At 50.0% G+C, this 15392-nt stretch overlaps 9 protein-coding genes across 9 annotated transcripts; 5 read left to right on the top strand and 4 right to left on the bottom strand.

Moving 5' to 3' along the window:
- Window positions 1–562: 562 nt before the first annotated feature.
- On the bottom strand, window positions 563–763 carry N7511_004995 (uncharacterized protein; the record flags this gene model as incomplete). The annotated part of the gene is made up of 1 exon (XM_057127420.1): window positions 563–763. One exon carries the CDS (start codon window positions 761–763, stop codon window positions 563–565), a length of 201 nt encoding a protein of 66 aa, XP_056986310.1.
- A 525-nt stretch (window positions 764–1288) lies between these two features.
- N7511_004996 (putative serine/threonine protein kinase (Kin4)) lies at window positions 1289–4504 on the top strand (the record flags this gene model as incomplete). Its single annotated transcript, XM_057127421.1, has 3 exons — window positions 1289–2539; window positions 2587–2881; window positions 2940–4504. 3 exons carry the CDS (start codon window positions 1289–1291, stop codon window positions 4502–4504), a joined length of 3111 nt encoding a protein of 1036 aa, XP_056986311.1.
- Window positions 4505–5295: 791 nt separating this feature from the next.
- On the bottom strand, window positions 5296–6363 carry N7511_004997 (Ldh family oxidoreductase; the record flags this gene model as incomplete). Its single annotated transcript, XM_057127422.1, has 1 exon — window positions 5296–6363. The coding sequence occupies one exon, from the start codon at window positions 6361–6363 to the stop codon at window positions 5296–5298; it is 1068 nt and encodes a 355-aa protein (XP_056986312.1).
- Window positions 6364–6596: 233 nt separating this feature from the next.
- N7511_004998 (fungal specific transcription factor domain-containing protein) lies at window positions 6597–8450 on the bottom strand (the record flags this gene model as incomplete). The annotated part of the gene is made up of 2 exons (XM_057127423.1): window positions 6597–8268; window positions 8440–8450. 2 exons carry the CDS (start codon window positions 8448–8450, stop codon window positions 6597–6599), a joined length of 1683 nt encoding a protein of 560 aa, XP_056986313.1.
- Window positions 8451–9050: 600 nt separating this feature from the next.
- On the top strand, window positions 9051–9884 carry N7511_004999 (N-acyl homoserine lactonase family protein; the record flags this gene model as incomplete). Its single annotated transcript, XM_057127424.1, has 1 exon — window positions 9051–9884. The coding sequence occupies one exon, from the start codon at window positions 9051–9053 to the stop codon at window positions 9882–9884; it is 834 nt and encodes a 277-aa protein (XP_056986314.1).
- A 229-nt stretch (window positions 9885–10113) lies between these two features.
- On the top strand, window positions 10114–11173 carry N7511_005000 (uncharacterized protein; the record flags this gene model as incomplete). Its single annotated transcript, XM_057127425.1, has 2 exons — window positions 10114–10758; window positions 10811–11173. The coding sequence occupies 2 exons, from the start codon at window positions 10114–10116 to the stop codon at window positions 11171–11173; spliced, it is 1008 nt and encodes a 335-aa protein (XP_056986315.1).
- A 233-nt stretch (window positions 11174–11406) lies between these two features.
- N7511_005001 (SIMPL domain-containing protein) lies at window positions 11407–12108 on the top strand (the record flags this gene model as incomplete). Its single annotated transcript, XM_057127426.1, has 1 exon — window positions 11407–12108. The coding sequence occupies one exon, from the start codon at window positions 11407–11409 to the stop codon at window positions 12106–12108; it is 702 nt and encodes a 233-aa protein (XP_056986316.1).
- A 159-nt stretch (window positions 12109–12267) lies between these two features.
- N7511_005002 (Dabb family protein) lies at window positions 12268–12724 on the bottom strand (the record flags this gene model as incomplete). The annotated part of the gene is made up of 3 exons (XM_057127427.1): window positions 12268–12361; window positions 12415–12643; window positions 12706–12724. 3 exons carry the CDS (start codon window positions 12722–12724, stop codon window positions 12268–12270), a joined length of 342 nt encoding a protein of 113 aa, XP_056986317.1.
- A 238-nt stretch (window positions 12725–12962) lies between these two features.
- On the top strand, window positions 12963–15166 carry N7511_005003 (Zn(II)2Cys6 transcription factor; the record flags this gene model as incomplete). Its single annotated transcript, XM_057127428.1, has 3 exons — window positions 12963–13114; window positions 13165–14167; window positions 14222–15166. 3 exons carry the CDS (start codon window positions 12963–12965, stop codon window positions 15164–15166), a joined length of 2100 nt encoding a protein of 699 aa, XP_056986318.1.
- Between the last annotated feature and the right edge of the window lie 226 nt (window positions 15167–15392).

The raw sequence follows: 15392 nt of genomic DNA on the forward strand, positions 1-15392 counted from the left end.
GCAGTCGATGACTCTTGCAAGTGGAACAGAGGCACAGGGGCACCGAGATCCTCGATTGCACCTCTCTCACCCGATCCCACATCTCAGATGTGCATCTGAACCCATCTATAAATAATGCGCACAAAGGAAAACATCCAAGCTCGGAGGCTAATAATGACGATCGGCGGTGTCCACCGCAACCCCCTATTTCTCACCACTGCGAGGAGGTGAGCAAGGGATATCTATTGTATCGTCGTCTTGGACAGTTTTTGAGAGTTGGAGAGGAAATCAGTCTGACTCTCCCTGGTTAGCATGAGCAGCATTTCATATCCCAGCAGTGAATAGATCCCAGAACCAGTATTCACGTATAGCAACAAATTCAACTATTGTAGACCGAATGGCAGAACCGAATCCTCAAATCACAGCCCATATCCCATGGTAGAATTCAAGCAAGTGAAGATCCTATAAGTTATAACAATATCAGAGTCCAAGGGCTTGACCATACTGAGTATAGTTGAGAGCTCCCAGCGCTCTCCCGCCCCCCCCCCCAAACCAACCTCGTATCTCACCTCCTCTTTTCCCTTCACAACTCTCTGGGCTTCCCCTTCTCCCTTCCTTTTTTCTCTTCTTCTTCTCTTTTTCGTCCTTTCAGTTTTCGTTCTTTGAGGGTGCCCCCCTTTTGCAAGGGATCTCCGGTGTTTCCTTCCCCTCGCGGCTCCCCCTCCTGAATTCCAACCATGTTCAATTGAAATCGTTTGGACTCGGCTTTTCGCGTCTGAGACATTGGTGTTGTTTCTCCGATCTTTGACGGGCCGAATATCGTGCATTCGGAAACTGGAAATTAAAAAAATAAAAAAACCCAACTGCAGTGCAGCTATCTCGAAAACTTGGGGTGTGAGACGCGTCTTTACCCCTGGACATCATCGGTGGGTGAAGCTCCATTCAACGGCGCGATTGGTGGCGTCCCCTCCATTCTTCCGATCTGGCAGTTGTGCCCACTCTTCATTCCTCGAATCCATTTTGCCGATTGATAAGACTCTGGGGACTAACGGACACAGTTTGCGCGTTGAATTGAGTGCGACCGGTCGCCCCCCTCGACTTGCAACGTTGTGCTCCCTCGCGCCAATTCTACGAATCGACGTGCCTAATTTGAGCCCGAAGCTGCCTTGGGAGTCACACAGCCTCAGGCGTCGCGCATCTATCAGAAGGTAGGTGGCCGTGCTGCAGGACCCGGGGCGCATCCACGACTGGCTTGCTAATCCCATCCCCAGCCACTTCTTGAGGCCGGCCCCAAACAGCTTCGTCGGCTATGAGCGCTTCCCGTCAGCCGGCTGTGCTTTCCACCCATGCTTCCCCAGCTTCGACTAGCACCGCGTCGCCCTCCCAAAAGAATGCTCGCAACGCCTATCCCGACATGCTAGGTGCACCGCCGGTGCCTCCCCCGCGAACCTCGTCAACAAACCACAGCCGTCGGAGTCCGAACGGGACATCGGGAGAAAAACATAGTTCCCGTGGAAAGAGCAGGTCCGAGCACAAGGATCATCGTGAGCGCCCACGAGAGGATCGAAACGGCAAATCACGGAGACACCAGACAGAGGACAGTTCTCGTGAAGTGGAGCGAACAGCGCCACCGGTCCAACCCAAGATGGAGCCGGAGGGAAGTCTGGTGCAGGAGCCGAGTGCAGTGCTCAACGCTGTGCAGGTCAGCGACCCTGTGGTGGATTACGAGAGAGAACAGGTGCGGCAAGTGGGCGCATCTGCGGAGCAGGCATCCTCATCGGGCTTGGCACCTGGGTTTGATGGTGCAGAGGAGGCTCGCGGTCCTCGCAGTCGACATGATTATAACAATGGGAATGTCGTCAAGCGCAAGGAGACCACTTTCGGCTCATATATTCTTGGGCAGACTCTCGGCGAGGGTGAGTTCGGAAAGGTCAAGCTCGGCTGGAAGCGAGATGGAAGCATTCAGGTAGCTATCAAGCTTATTCGGAGGGATTCTCTGGGCACCAACCCCAGTAGACTGCCCAAGATCTATCGCGAGATCTCTATCCTACGCGACCTGGCACACCCTAATATTGTGCGCCTTCACGAAATGGTGGAAACCGACCGACACATTGGTATCATCATGGAGTACGCGTCTGGAGGTGAATTATTCGACTACATCTTGAACAACCGCTACTTGAAAGACAATTCTGCCCGCCGCCTGTTTGCGCAGCTGATTTCAGGAGTTGGCTATCTACACAAAAAGGGAATCGTCCACCGTGACCTGAAGCTGGAGAACTTGCTTCTTGACCGGAATCGCAACATTATCATCACGGATTTCGGATTCGCCAATACCTTCAACCCAACAGACCCGCTGGAAGAGGAGATCGAGTACAACTTGACCAACAAGGAATATGTCAAGCGAAAGCGCCTAGACAGGGTCAATGGAGATGGATTGCGTCGAGGCGATCTGATGCAGACTAGCTGTGGCAGTCCTTGTTATGCCGCGCCTGAACTCGTTGTGAGCGACTCCTTATACACAGGTCGGAAGGTAGATGTGTGGAGTTGCGGTGTCATCTTGGTAAGACTTTTGCTACATTCAACTTTTGCTCCACTAACACTCCCTAGTATGCCATGTTGGCTGGATACCTTCCCTTTGACGACGACCCCGCAAATCCTGACGGCGACAACATTAATCTTCTGTACAAATACATCGTCAGCACACCTCTCACTTTCCCCGAATATGTAACACCACACGCGCGCGATCTTTTGAGGAGGATACTGGTTCCCGACCCACGGAAGCGTGCGGATTTGTTTGAAGTTGCTCGACACAGCTGGCTAAGTGAATACTCACACGTTGTGTCTCACATTACAAGTAGCACAACGAATGTTGCAGACATTGCCAACACCACAATTCCTTCCGGTGAGATGACCTCCTGTCAAATGCTCATCTTCTTTTTCAAAAAGACTGACTGTTATAGAAACACAAAAAGAAGCACCCCCTCTCGCCCGAAGTGCCTCTGTGCGAGAACCACCTAAGACATCGCAAGGCAATGTTCAGGCTGTTGGTGGACTGAACCACCACGCGGGAGACATTTCACAGGATTCGCCATCTGAAAAGTCCAAAACCACCCGCGATGCCAAACGAAGAACAGTTCAAGTCGAGTACGTTGCGCCTCAGTCACAAACGACTAGAGGAGAACCTCCCGCGGAACCGACATCCTCCCGCCGAGCTCCCGCTCCAGCTCCAGCTCCATCACAAGCACCAATGGCGCAGGTGCAACCAACAGAACCAGTTCAGAAGAAGGGCACAGACGCGCCGGCGCTCAACCTCAACAAGCCCCTTCCAGGATATTTCCCGCGCTCGACCTCAGACAACGCAGCACTTACTGGATCGCAACACGTCGGGCTACCATCAGGAACTCGACCCGCCACTGGTGGCTCCATGGCTTCCTTCAATAACGCTGGTCGTTTGCCTTCTCGCGGGTCCTACGGACAGCCGGTGGCCCCTACTGTCACTGCAACTAATACCGAAGGCCGCCTGGCCCAGCCCAAGAGCAGACAATTTACTCTTCCTCAGGACCCGGAGCCATCTAGCCCATCGATTGGTCGTCCCAGCACCCAGGTGTTGCCCTCAACATTCAACACGACGCCTCGCCAAGAGCCGCCAAAAGGCCACAAGAGGTCAAACACTGTTTCCAGCCTTGGTGAGAAGCTCTTCGGACGTTCTGGCTCCATTATGGGTGGCCGTGGCTCTCAGGCCAACGCCCCTCGCGCAAAGCAGGACAAGCGTTATCCTCCAGTGAGTATGAAGGAACCGCTACCGAGAGAAAACTCTAGAATGTCCATGGATTCACGGCGTTCTATGCAATATCCCCATAACCGCAAGGCAAGCGAATCTGGTCTAGAGAATCGCCCTCGTCGGTTCTCCCTGCTCCCGCAATCCTTCTCATTTAGGGGCTTTTCCACCGGCCGAGCTCAAACACCCGATGAACAACCAGAAATATCTCGCCCTATCGAATCCCGGGGTCAACAACGACCAACTACAGGCCCTGCTGGTCCTGGAGAAGGTCGAGCTCGCTCGACCAGCTATGGCGCTCAAGATGCCATGGGAATGGTTAGTGAGGGACATGGCGAGGATGTCCAAACCGAAAGTGATCCACTCAGCTACGAAGCCCAAATTGATCGGCAATTCGCAGACTTGGGCAGTCAATTCGACCAGCAGCAGGATTCATTTGGTATGCCTTCAGCTGATCAGGTGTACCAAAACTCTCGGGACTACACTGGCAACAACCACGGTTACCAGTCTAAACCCAACTACTACGACGACTACAATGGCACCTATGACAGCTTGCCTCGTCAGTCAATGCAAGCTAGTCGTTCGAACCGTGGACCGAACGTTTTGCAAAAGAACCACCGTAAATTCGCCGATGCCTACGAATATGAGCGGGACGGATCCCACCATTCTGGCAGCTCCGGCGCGGCACGCAAAGTCATGGATTTCTTCCGCAGACGTGCCAAGTCTAGAGCCGGTGATGAACGCTGATCTCACCCTGGCTAGTCAATAACTGACAAGAGCCTCATCTTCAACCGGCCCGGCTCGTGAGACCGGACAGATCAAGCACTTCGAATTCAGGCTTTGATCTCACAAGGCAGATTCAAACCCCATCCTTCTAAGGCTCATTGAGTTGCTCACAAGAGCAGCGAGGTTGTTTGGATACTAAGTGATACCCTGCTTTTGTTCCCTTCTTATGCATGGAGCGATTCCTCATCATCCTTGGGATGTTTGATTAATTATCTAGCATGTTCATTATTTCCTTTGTCTGAATACATGTTCCTTTCCTAATGTCTTTTGCTTTTGTTGTTCTTTTCTTTCCTGATCCCCTGTGATTTGCCTTCCCTTCTTCTGTTACTATTATCTCTGGCTGTAAAGTGAGACATTGTCTGTGTTCTTTTTTTTCCGAGCATATTATTTATCCATTGAATATGTTTATTCTGGTTCTTCTTAGCTTTTCTTTCCTTCTATGGGAGGTCCTGTCGACGATAATTGAACTGTGACATTATTTCTACCTGTGAACTATCCCGTGTGGCTACTCTGACTTTCTTGGCTGGCACTCTGTGGCAAGTTGTTTGAGATTTGTGTTTTAAGGGCATCTCCAAGACCAGTAGTAGTGTGGTCCATCAAGCGTTATGCTTTGCTTGTACATCCGAAGGTTGATGCATCCAGATATTTCAACACAGAGACATGAGCGGCCCAGCTTCATCTCATTATACATGATGTCCCGTTGTAACGTAACTGTGACTGATAAAAGTCAATGTAAAGAATTGAACAAGGCTTCACATCTTCAAATGCTCAATCCCCGCTAAATCCGCCTCCTTATTCAACCCAGCTATTTCAGCCTCGGCGAAAGGGATACCCTCAGCCAACCTTCGCTCTTCAGTAATCATTTCAATCTCGCCAGGGAAATAGATGCGATCCACACCAGCCATCTTCTCCGACTCAACAACGCGCTGATACAGATAATCCATCCTCCCCTTGAATTCCTCAATAGTCATAAACAAGTCCGGCTTGATAGCAACCAAGAAATGTCCCACATCCGCCGGCTTGGACGGATCATACGGATTGGTGACTCCTCCCGCAAAAGCAGAGCCAGACAACACACCCGAGAACACATCCATCATCACAGATAACGCTGACCCCTTCGGCCCACCCATCGGTAGCATCACGCCCTGCAACGCACTCGCCGGATCATCCGTCTGCCTCCCTTCCCCATCAAGTGCCCAATCTGTAGGGATCTTCTCGCCTCGCCGGAGAGCCTTGTAGATCTTACCCCGGGCCGCAATTGAAGGTGCCATATCAAGGATAAAAGGCCGGCGGTCATTGCCGGATGGAGCTCCGCATGCAATAGGTGAAACACCCATGAGTTTCTCTTTCCCGCCCCAGACGGGTAGTGCGGGCGAACTGTTCGTGAATACCAGGGACATCATGTTTGATTCTAGGGCTTGCTGGACCAACCAGGCGGACATGCCGAAGTGGTTGGAGTGTTTGATGGAGACCATGCCTATTCCAAAGATTTCGGCCATTTCAATGGCGCGTTTCATGCCGGCATGTGCGGCTACGAAACCGAAGCCGTTGTGGGCGTCCACTTGCGCGACTGCTGGTGTCACTTGGTTGATGGTTGGTGTTGCGGCTGGGTTTAGGGCCTTTTGGCGGATTCGCTCCATGTATGATGGGATGCGATTGCTTCCGTGCGTGTCCACGCCTCGTAGGTCAGCTGCTACGAGGCATTTTGCAACGACCTCGGCGTCGCTGGATGATGTGCCATTTGCAATGAGGATTTGTTGTACGAAGCTTTTGAGATGTTCATATTGAATATGATGCATTTGATTCGTTGGGTCGGACATTTGTGGTGATATGAATGTAGTAGTTGCATTGGGAGGATTATCCAATGTAATGAGGTTCTTATATGGGGGTGGGCGGATGTGCTCCGAGAGACGGGACGTTGCCGACGGGCAAAACGGAGCTGTGGCGTAGGGCTTCTACACTTTGGATTGCTCTGATTATGGGTAAATTATCATGGGTTGCTTTCATTGGCACTATTCCACACGGCTAGTAACACATACAAAGAATGTCTCGACTAAAAGCTCATAAGACCATCATACAAAAAGAAAGACCAATCCACTGCTGGCCAATCCTGGGCATCATTGTTTGCGGGTACCGGGGAAAACGAACTCAGAGGATCATTCTCGCTTCTCTCCATTGACATGATGGAGTCAAGCATTGGACAAAAGGTCCCAGGAAAAGGTAACATTGTAATGATGTATGTCTTCTCATCTATTGATGGTGCTGGAAGGTCACTCCACATAGGGTCGAGTTGTGGAGGAAACATATTGATACCCAGGTTACCAAGGCTCTGAATCTTGCCTAGAACCATACCAGCGGATGGATGCTTGTCGCTCATCTTCTCCAGTACCTGCTGGCTGATTCTGACATCATCTACTCGGTATGGTTCGAAAATGTCCATGTCGCAGAATACCCGGGGAATTGCGGCAACAAGATGATTCCATGAATGAATCGGCAGTAGATATTGAATCTCCTCCCGGCAAAGGATTTCCTCGTACAGCCGGGAGATGCATGATGATGCGGCGATTGACAGGTATTTGAGCAGCGGGGTGTTGTCACGACGGCCGATGAAACAAGTAAGAACAATTGCCACCAGATAGAAGATGTGAAGTTCAACCACGGGGCGGTAGTAAGCCTGTCTCTTTTGACTGGAATCAAATAGTTGCACTTCGATAGGCAGGCCGTTTCGCCACTGACTGAGTTTGTCCATGGCCTGACATGCCTGCTCCCGAGTACCTTCATTATCCCTCCCCAGGTCCAAGATCTCCTTCAGAGCAAGACAGAGACGTGTTAGCTGACAGAAAACCTGTGCTGCCATGTCGGGGGTTTCAAAGTCACTAATGGTTGGCAATGGCACGGAAGTGTCTTTCAAAGGGAACATCCCTGGGCGCCCACAGCAAGCCATTTGTAAAGTGTCTGCGACGAAGAGGTACCACCACGTTCGTCGGATCAAGCCAGAATTTTGAAGTTGATTGTAGGATTCAGCTTTGTGGAGATGAAGTTGGATTCCCATTCGGATTGCCATACCAGTCCATTGCCATGGGCTGTCCAGCACAATTGCCACGGGCGAATATGGGAGCCAGGTACTCAAGATAGACAGAGCACTGAGAGTGTTGAATGGACATGGGTCCTGACGCACAAAAAGAAGCGTCTTAATTCGTCCGTAGATGGCAAAAGAAGACCAATCGCTTGACCCTCTTGGTTGACGCATGGTACTACCAGCAAAAGACAGACATTGCTGGATCAGTACCGACGAAGAGGCTCCAACTTTGTCCCCATCCATCACTGGCACAAATGGAAATAGTTCACGGAAATAAAAATCTGCCAATGCTTGAGCGATGACGGGGGGTGGGAGGCGACGGGCCTGACTTATGTCGACAATAAGCTCGCTCCCGTCGATGAAGTTGGGCTCTTTGGAATTGGCATTTCCTAGATCTGCGCAATGAACTGTGCGTTGTTCCAGGGCACTGTAAGAGGATGAGAGCGTAGAATCAAATAGTCGGATCTGCGCTGGAGTCTGTTCCTGCGTCTGAGTTGGAGTCTGTATCTGAGCTGGAGTCTGTATCTGAGCTGGAGGTTGTGTCTGTGCTGGAGTTAACAATGTCTGGTCTGGGGCCACAGGAGTCAAGTTGCTAGCCAGGGCAGAGCGTAGTGCTCGCCTTTGCTTACGAACTCCAACATGTATCCTGAACGGTCAGCCTCTGTTATTTTGCGAGATATAGCCCAACTTACTGGCATTGATGACCTGTTCGCTCGCATCGGCTACAAGTGCCACTCCGATCCTCGAGATCACAACGGACCTTTTGCATGGATCAGCACGTGTGCAATAACGTTGGCAATGGTATTTCAACACTCACTTTGCCGGCATGGCAGCGTATGCATACGGCGCGGGCTCGAGGTGATTCCCGTGCCATCTCGTGGGTTGTGTTCGGCAAAGGTTCAAAGGGGAAGAGGTTCGGTCCAAGTTTGCCGACTGCCGGCCAAAAGAACTCGGCAGTCACGCCAACATCTTCATTGAACAATGAACAGTAAATATTGATAGATAATTAGTTAAGTTATGTGTATTCAATGCTGTTCTTTTGTTTCTTGACTGCTTTACCCTATTTCACTGCCCGGAACAGACGTGGTAGAGCCGATCCCATCCTGTTCTAGTTGCGAGGCAAGAAACCCCATAGCCAGCTCTCTACAGACTATTCTCAAAATGTCCTGAAGTATTTTATTGAGAAACCGCCATTCATTGAAGTTATGAGTGCAATCGGCAAACAGCAATCCACGCTAAGTTCTCCCGCTCGGCTTACTCTGAACAGCCGACTGGTCTCAGCCTTTATGAAGCCACTGGTTTTTCCCTCTTTAAATCTTCAACCTTGACCATTCAACCTCCAACATGCAATCTTTGTCAGATAAACCTCTCAATGCACCCGTACAACTGGAGTTCCTGACTACCGGAACTGTCCGGATCAGACCATCCATGCGCTCACAACCAGTCGGCAACTTCACGATTCTCAGACGCCTCAAATCTTTGTTCGACAGAGGATGGACCGAGTCACTACCTGTTGGGGTATTTCTTATTCGACACCCTGAAGGGATCTTCCTCTTTGATACCGGGCAATCTCCTTGCTGCAACAACGCCGGATACTTCCCAAGAATTGCTTTTGCCAATGGCCTGTTAAGTCAATTCACGATTGAGCACCAAGACGGTATTCTGGCCCAGCTTCATGAGCGGGGCATCAAAGCCACCGACCTCAAAGGCGTTGTTTTGAGTCACCTCCACAACGACCATGCGGGGGGATTGGAGGACTTGGTTGCAGAGGCACCGGATTTACCCATCTACATCAGTCGGGAACATTGGAAAGCCTTTGGAGAACATCCGATCTTTGCCAGCATGGAGGGCGCTACCCCAAACCACTGGCCGAAAGATTTCACTCCGAGTATTGTTGATCTGCAAGACAAACCGGTTGGGCCGTGGACACAGTCGTTTCCTCTGACCGAAGATGGGAAGATTGTGATTGTAGACACTTCCGGTCATGTCCCTGGACATATTGGTCTGGTGGTCTATGGGGACGGCCCGGATCAGACTGAAGTCACATTCTTCCTGCCTGGAGACGCAACTTATGGCTTAGATCTGTTGGATAAAGAGGAACCGGACGGAATCAATGATGATCCTGTGCGCGCACAACAGACTCTGCGAACCATCAAAGATTTTGCCAGAGAAACTGACGTGGTTGTCTTGCCTAGCCATGATATTGATACACCTCGCTTGCTTGCTGAGCGCGTCGTCTATCGACCGAGTGATCCAAAATGAGGATTTGAATCGTCAAATGCTGCACTTCGTACCTGTATCTTGAATATCAGTAGAATATCAGTTAGTGTAATTTTATAATACATACGAATTCTCCTCTCAAGCCCCCAATATGCCGCTAAACTAGTGCCATGGCATGTCGGCTATTAATTAGCCGATGGACTGTTTAAGTAGTGTCCCCTTTCCATTCATGTCGCTGACTCGAATTCCCATCTTGAAATAATTTGATACCATGTCAGGCTCGGTCATTATCACAGGAGCAACCGGCTCTCTTGCTCTCGAGGCTGTACAGCAGCTTCTATCCCATCCGTCTCTCACCATTGTCGGCACTGTTCGAAATGCGGCGAGTTCTCCCAAAAGCGCACATCTGACTCGCCTGGAGCAAATCGCTGGTCAACATCCTGCCGGCAAGCTTCTGATCAAAAGTGTGGATTTGAATTCCCTTTCAGAAGTTCGGGCTTTCACAGAGGAGATCGCGGGCTTGATTGAATCAAAACAGCTTCCTCCAATTTGTGCAATCATCTGCAACGCATTCACCTGGTCTTTGGATGGTCAGCGCTTTTCGAACGATCAGTATGAATCTACATTTCAGGTCAACCATCTTGCACACTTCTCCCTCGTTCTCAGACTTCTTCGGAATGTGGATCGCGAATCGGGTCGAGTTGTCATGCTGAGCTCTGAGGTTCACGATCCCGAAGTTCGTATCCCACTCTCCAAGCTGGGTGCGGAGCTTCCTTCGGATGATAACCTCGAGCTATTGGTCAAGCCTGGTCCCGAAGAGACTGGGACCGAGCATGACATGGGCTGGCGCAGATACGCGAATAGCAAGCTGGCTAACGTCATGCTCATGCAGAGCTTGAATCAGCGACTCCAACAGGTGAGAAATGAGAGTTTTGATAGGAGAATCGTGCTGACATCAATTTATCTAGGATCCGATGCTTAACAGAATCACAGTGACCGCCATGGACCCAGGTGGTCTCGTCGACTCCCGAGCTCATACCTCTCAACGTGGAATTGTGCGAATCGCGTTCAAGCTGTTTGCGATCTCGCTTCCGATTATCAATATTTTTAGCTACAAGCTTCGCTCCAATGCAGACTCAGCCCGTGACCTCGTCGCGCTGGCTATCGACCCGAAATACTCTTTGGTGAGAGGCCACTTTGACGGACAGACGCCAAACGCTGCCGCTCGGATCAGTGAGAATGAGGAGAAACGCGAAGCTATATGGAATGCCTGCTGGGACTGGACTGGGATGAACGAAGACGAGACCTGTGTTCCAAAACGGTGCGCATGAGCAAGATAGACTCCTCTCTAGAATGTTTTATGGACTAAAATAGCTCACTAAACACTGTATTAGAACCATACTCATAGATGTATTGCCCAGGAAGTATGAAGTTGTGACTCACCAGTAAACATCAGTGGCAAATGACGTGGGGGCTGTGAGGCTGTAAGGCTGTGATACTCTGCTGCCTGTCCTCACTTCTGCTATTTAACTGAACCCATCTGCATATTTCTCCCACAACAAATATGTCTCCCCTCAAAATTACCGTGACCGGCGAATCCGCCGTGTTTGCCTATCCCGAACGAGGCGCACTCGCCTTTTCAGTGAGAGCCAATGGCTCGCGTAAAGAAGAGGTCGCCAAGGAAGTCACTTCAATTTCCAACGAGATTCAGCAATTCTTCAAACTGCTTTGTCCTCAAACCAAGGAAGCACATGCCGCTGCCGAGCATGCAGTGACCACGTTTGCGTCCACCAATATCAAAACATGGTCCCAACCCGAGGACAGCGAAGGAAACCCAGCACCCAACCCGCACCATGCCAGTATCTCGTTCCGATCGGTTTTTCGAGACTTTGCCAAACTAAGTGAGGTGATCGGCAAGCTTTTGAAATATCCCAAGGTCGAGGTTGACTCAATTGATTGGCGCCTGACTGATGAGACGGGAAGCGAACTGGCTTCCAAGGCTCGCAAAATGGCATTGCGGGATGCGATCAAGAAAGCCGAAGATTACGCGGAAGTGCTCCAGCGGAAAGTCGTTGCAGTCGAAGTCACCGACTATGCACAAGGCGGATACAGAAACGTCGCGATGGCCTCGATGCGCAAGCCCAAAAAGTGTAAACGATCATTTGCGAGCGATGACGACGAAGGAGATGCACTGGATCTGACGCCCCGAGAGATTGAGGTTACTGGGTCTGTGAATGTGATTTTTGAGACCGTGTCGGACACCTGAACATTCATCCCAGTGCCGTGATCAAACTAGTGAGAGATGCGATACCCCTCCAAAATGTCATTTGCAACATTTCCATCGTCACAGATACAACTGTTGTCATTCATCACTTCACAATTAGCCTCTATATACAAAGTATCCAATCCCAAAGGATCGAATGGATCAGAATCCAAGCAGCGCCTCATCGTCTTGACCAGTCTCAAAGTCAAAGCGAACCAGATCTTCCTTGTAAGGAATGAAGTAGGTACTAGTCACCCTATTCATAATGAGATTAGCAATATTCGAGGGCGAAGAGGAAGTGAGGCTCACCTCTCATGCTCATGGCTCGCTTGGTACTCGGCCAGAGCGGCCCGGTTCTCATGATAGCTCACCAGAGCATACTGAAAGCCCTTGCTCTTTTCAATCGGTGTAGTAATAGAAGGTCCTCCAACAACAAGTCTTTGACTTTTGACGCAAGGCAGATTCTTGAGAGTTTTGATCTGGGAGAGAAATTCCTGTCGGACTTTGTCTCCGACATCCGCGCGGAACTTGAACAGAACTATGAGAGTGTTAGTTGAAAATAAACTCAGATGAAACAGACAGATCAACAGATCAACAGACCAATGTGAACGAGTGTCATGATTGCGATTTCGTAAAAAGCACAACAAAAGTCGAGTTCGATCCGGTGGAATCTTGGACTTTATACGACGTGACGGGTGTCTTCCGTCCTCGGCGGAAGCGACCCGAGCCTCTCGACTTGCCTTTTCACACTCTCCACGCCACGACGAAATTGTTCCCTAAGCCCAAACCTCGTAGTCTTACTTTGGAATATCTCCCCAAATACGCAATACTGATCACAAGCTGACGATCGGGCGTGCATGGACTCTCCACGCAAGGCCCGGAACCGCGCCGCGTGTCGCCGTTGCCAGAGACGGAAGATCCGATGCGATGGAAAGCTTCCACAATGTTCGTCTTGTCGAAAGATCGGCGTCGACTGCATCAATGATGGAAAGCAGGAGGTTAACCGGACGTGAGATGTGTATCCCAAATTGTTAATGTGCACAGCTAATACCTGGCTAGCTACATCGCAAATCTACAAAAGCGCATACAGTGGCTGGAATCATTGATCAAGCAACAAGATCCCAGCATTCGACTTGAAGATGGCCCACAGCTCGATGAAGCAGATATTTCACTATTGAGCTCTGGCGATGGACCGACACAACTCGATCATGTTGTTCCTGAGGCCGTCCACAGCCAACGATCAGTAGCTTTGGCACAACAGGGGCAATCTCCAAAAGCGAACGATCCCCAGCCATCTGGCCCACAAGCAAGACCAGCGCATGAGATTGGTCTTGTATCTCTCTCTTCGGGAAGCGAGCCGAGATATATTGGTCCCTCCAGTGGGTACTTTTTGGCAAATCTCGTATTCTCAAGCGCGGGACGGCGAACCGCACCATCAGCAAACAATGGCAATCCCAACCAGCCAATATCGCTGTCAAGAGAGTTTTTCAACACTCCAGCACCCCTGCCATACCGTAAGCAAGATGCCATTGAACTTTCTTCAAAGTATTTTGCTTCTATACATCTGATCTACCCATTTCTCCACCAACCCTCACACATGGCACGTCTAGAGAAGCTGTATGCCAATGGAATAGAGACGTCTGATCCAGTGGATGTATTCCAAGTTTTCATGGTTCTCGCCATATCTGCGTCTGATCTTTCTAGGCGGTTCAGACTTCCCCTCCCTGCTGAAGGATATTACACAGCAGCCACTCAACATTTCGAGCGTGCATGTGCTGAAGGAACACTTGAAGGGTTACAGAGCCTGCTGCTGCTGATGGTGTATGGATTACACAATCCTTCCTGTGACATCAATGTTTGGAGCTTGAACTATCAATGCCTGGGTTCCCTCATTGATTTGGGCCTTCAGCGTGACATTCGCGCATCCTCGACATTTTCTATTTCTTTCCTGGAGCAGGAAATGAGGACTCGAATCTTCTGGGTGGTCTATAGCTTCGATCGCACTCTTGGAACCATGATGGGTCGACCGATTGGGGTGCGGGACGAGGCTTGTGAACTTCGGGTTCGTAATGATGTTTTGTCTTTCAATCTCTGAGCCCTACTAATGATTCCCCAGCTTCCCTTAGATATCTCAGACACGCAGCTTGCTGAGCAAATCACCCAAGAAAGGTCACACCAGGAACCGCCATCTCATATAACATTTTCCATTCACCTTTTCAGAATCACACGAATGAATTCCGAGATTAAATATGTCATGCATAGCATCTGCAGAGATGCTCCTCGATATGCCTATCCACCGGTTACTGATATTTATCTATGGCAAAAGGAGATGCTGGGCCGGCTTCAGTCATGGCGTGAAGAAATTCCCAGTGCACCTGGACTGGAAGCAATCCGCAGGATTTGCGAAACCAAGTACCATGAAATGATGATCTTGATTCTGAGACCCAGTCCCGGTATCCCGGAGCCAACGGAAGATATTCTCACGCAATGTTTCCGACATGCCGTGGATCTTCTCCGTGGATTGGGCGAGCTATACCGACAAGAGGCACTGTTGTACAGCAGGCTAATTGTTCACTCAATATTCTTGAGCACTCTAATCATGCTTCATTGTTTATGGAGACTTCCTACTGTCGCCTCCGACGTGCAAATTGATGAGCTCGTGGCTGATACAAGTACTAGCTTGAATATCCTCAGCAGCATCGGAGAATATTGGACCGAAGCTAAGAGAGCAAGAGACTGTATTCACGAGCTATCTGGAGCCACTTTCCAGAGACTACTAAAAGCACGAAGCTTAGAAGGCCCTTCTACCTCGCCTACACAAATCAGGGGCCGACGTTCCTCTGTGAGAGGACAACGATCTCAGAACAGCAATGAAACAATCCCATTGCCCGACACCGGCAGTGAAAATGTGTCAATCAACCCCTTCCTCGATGATTATGACATGACACTTGATTCCACAAACTGGTTGCATGACTCTGCCCCGGGGGGCTTCATGGACTTTACCGGTGCCCCGGACTTTGACTCGCTCATGTGGGAGGTTTTCAATGCCACCTCAGCATGATTCTATGCCAAAGAAGATAGAGTGTCGATTCACGTCGCTTCTGAATTAAACGCAGAGGGCTATCATGGGCACTCAACTGGAACAGAAGTTCACCAGGGTCATACCAATGAAATTGAAGATATTCTTTATGCTTCTTGTGATGGATATCTCAACACACGATGCATGAACTTCTCTTCCAAGAAAATCATTGCGGGCCATTATGACTATGATGGTTAATATTCATTTA

Source organism: Penicillium nucicola, assembly GCF_028828085.1.
Source record: "Penicillium nucicola strain IBT 29836 chromosome Unknown utg000003l, whole genome shotgun sequence".
NCBI classification, from domain to species: Eukaryota; Fungi; Ascomycota; class Eurotiomycetes; order Eurotiales; family Aspergillaceae; genus Penicillium; species Penicillium nucicola.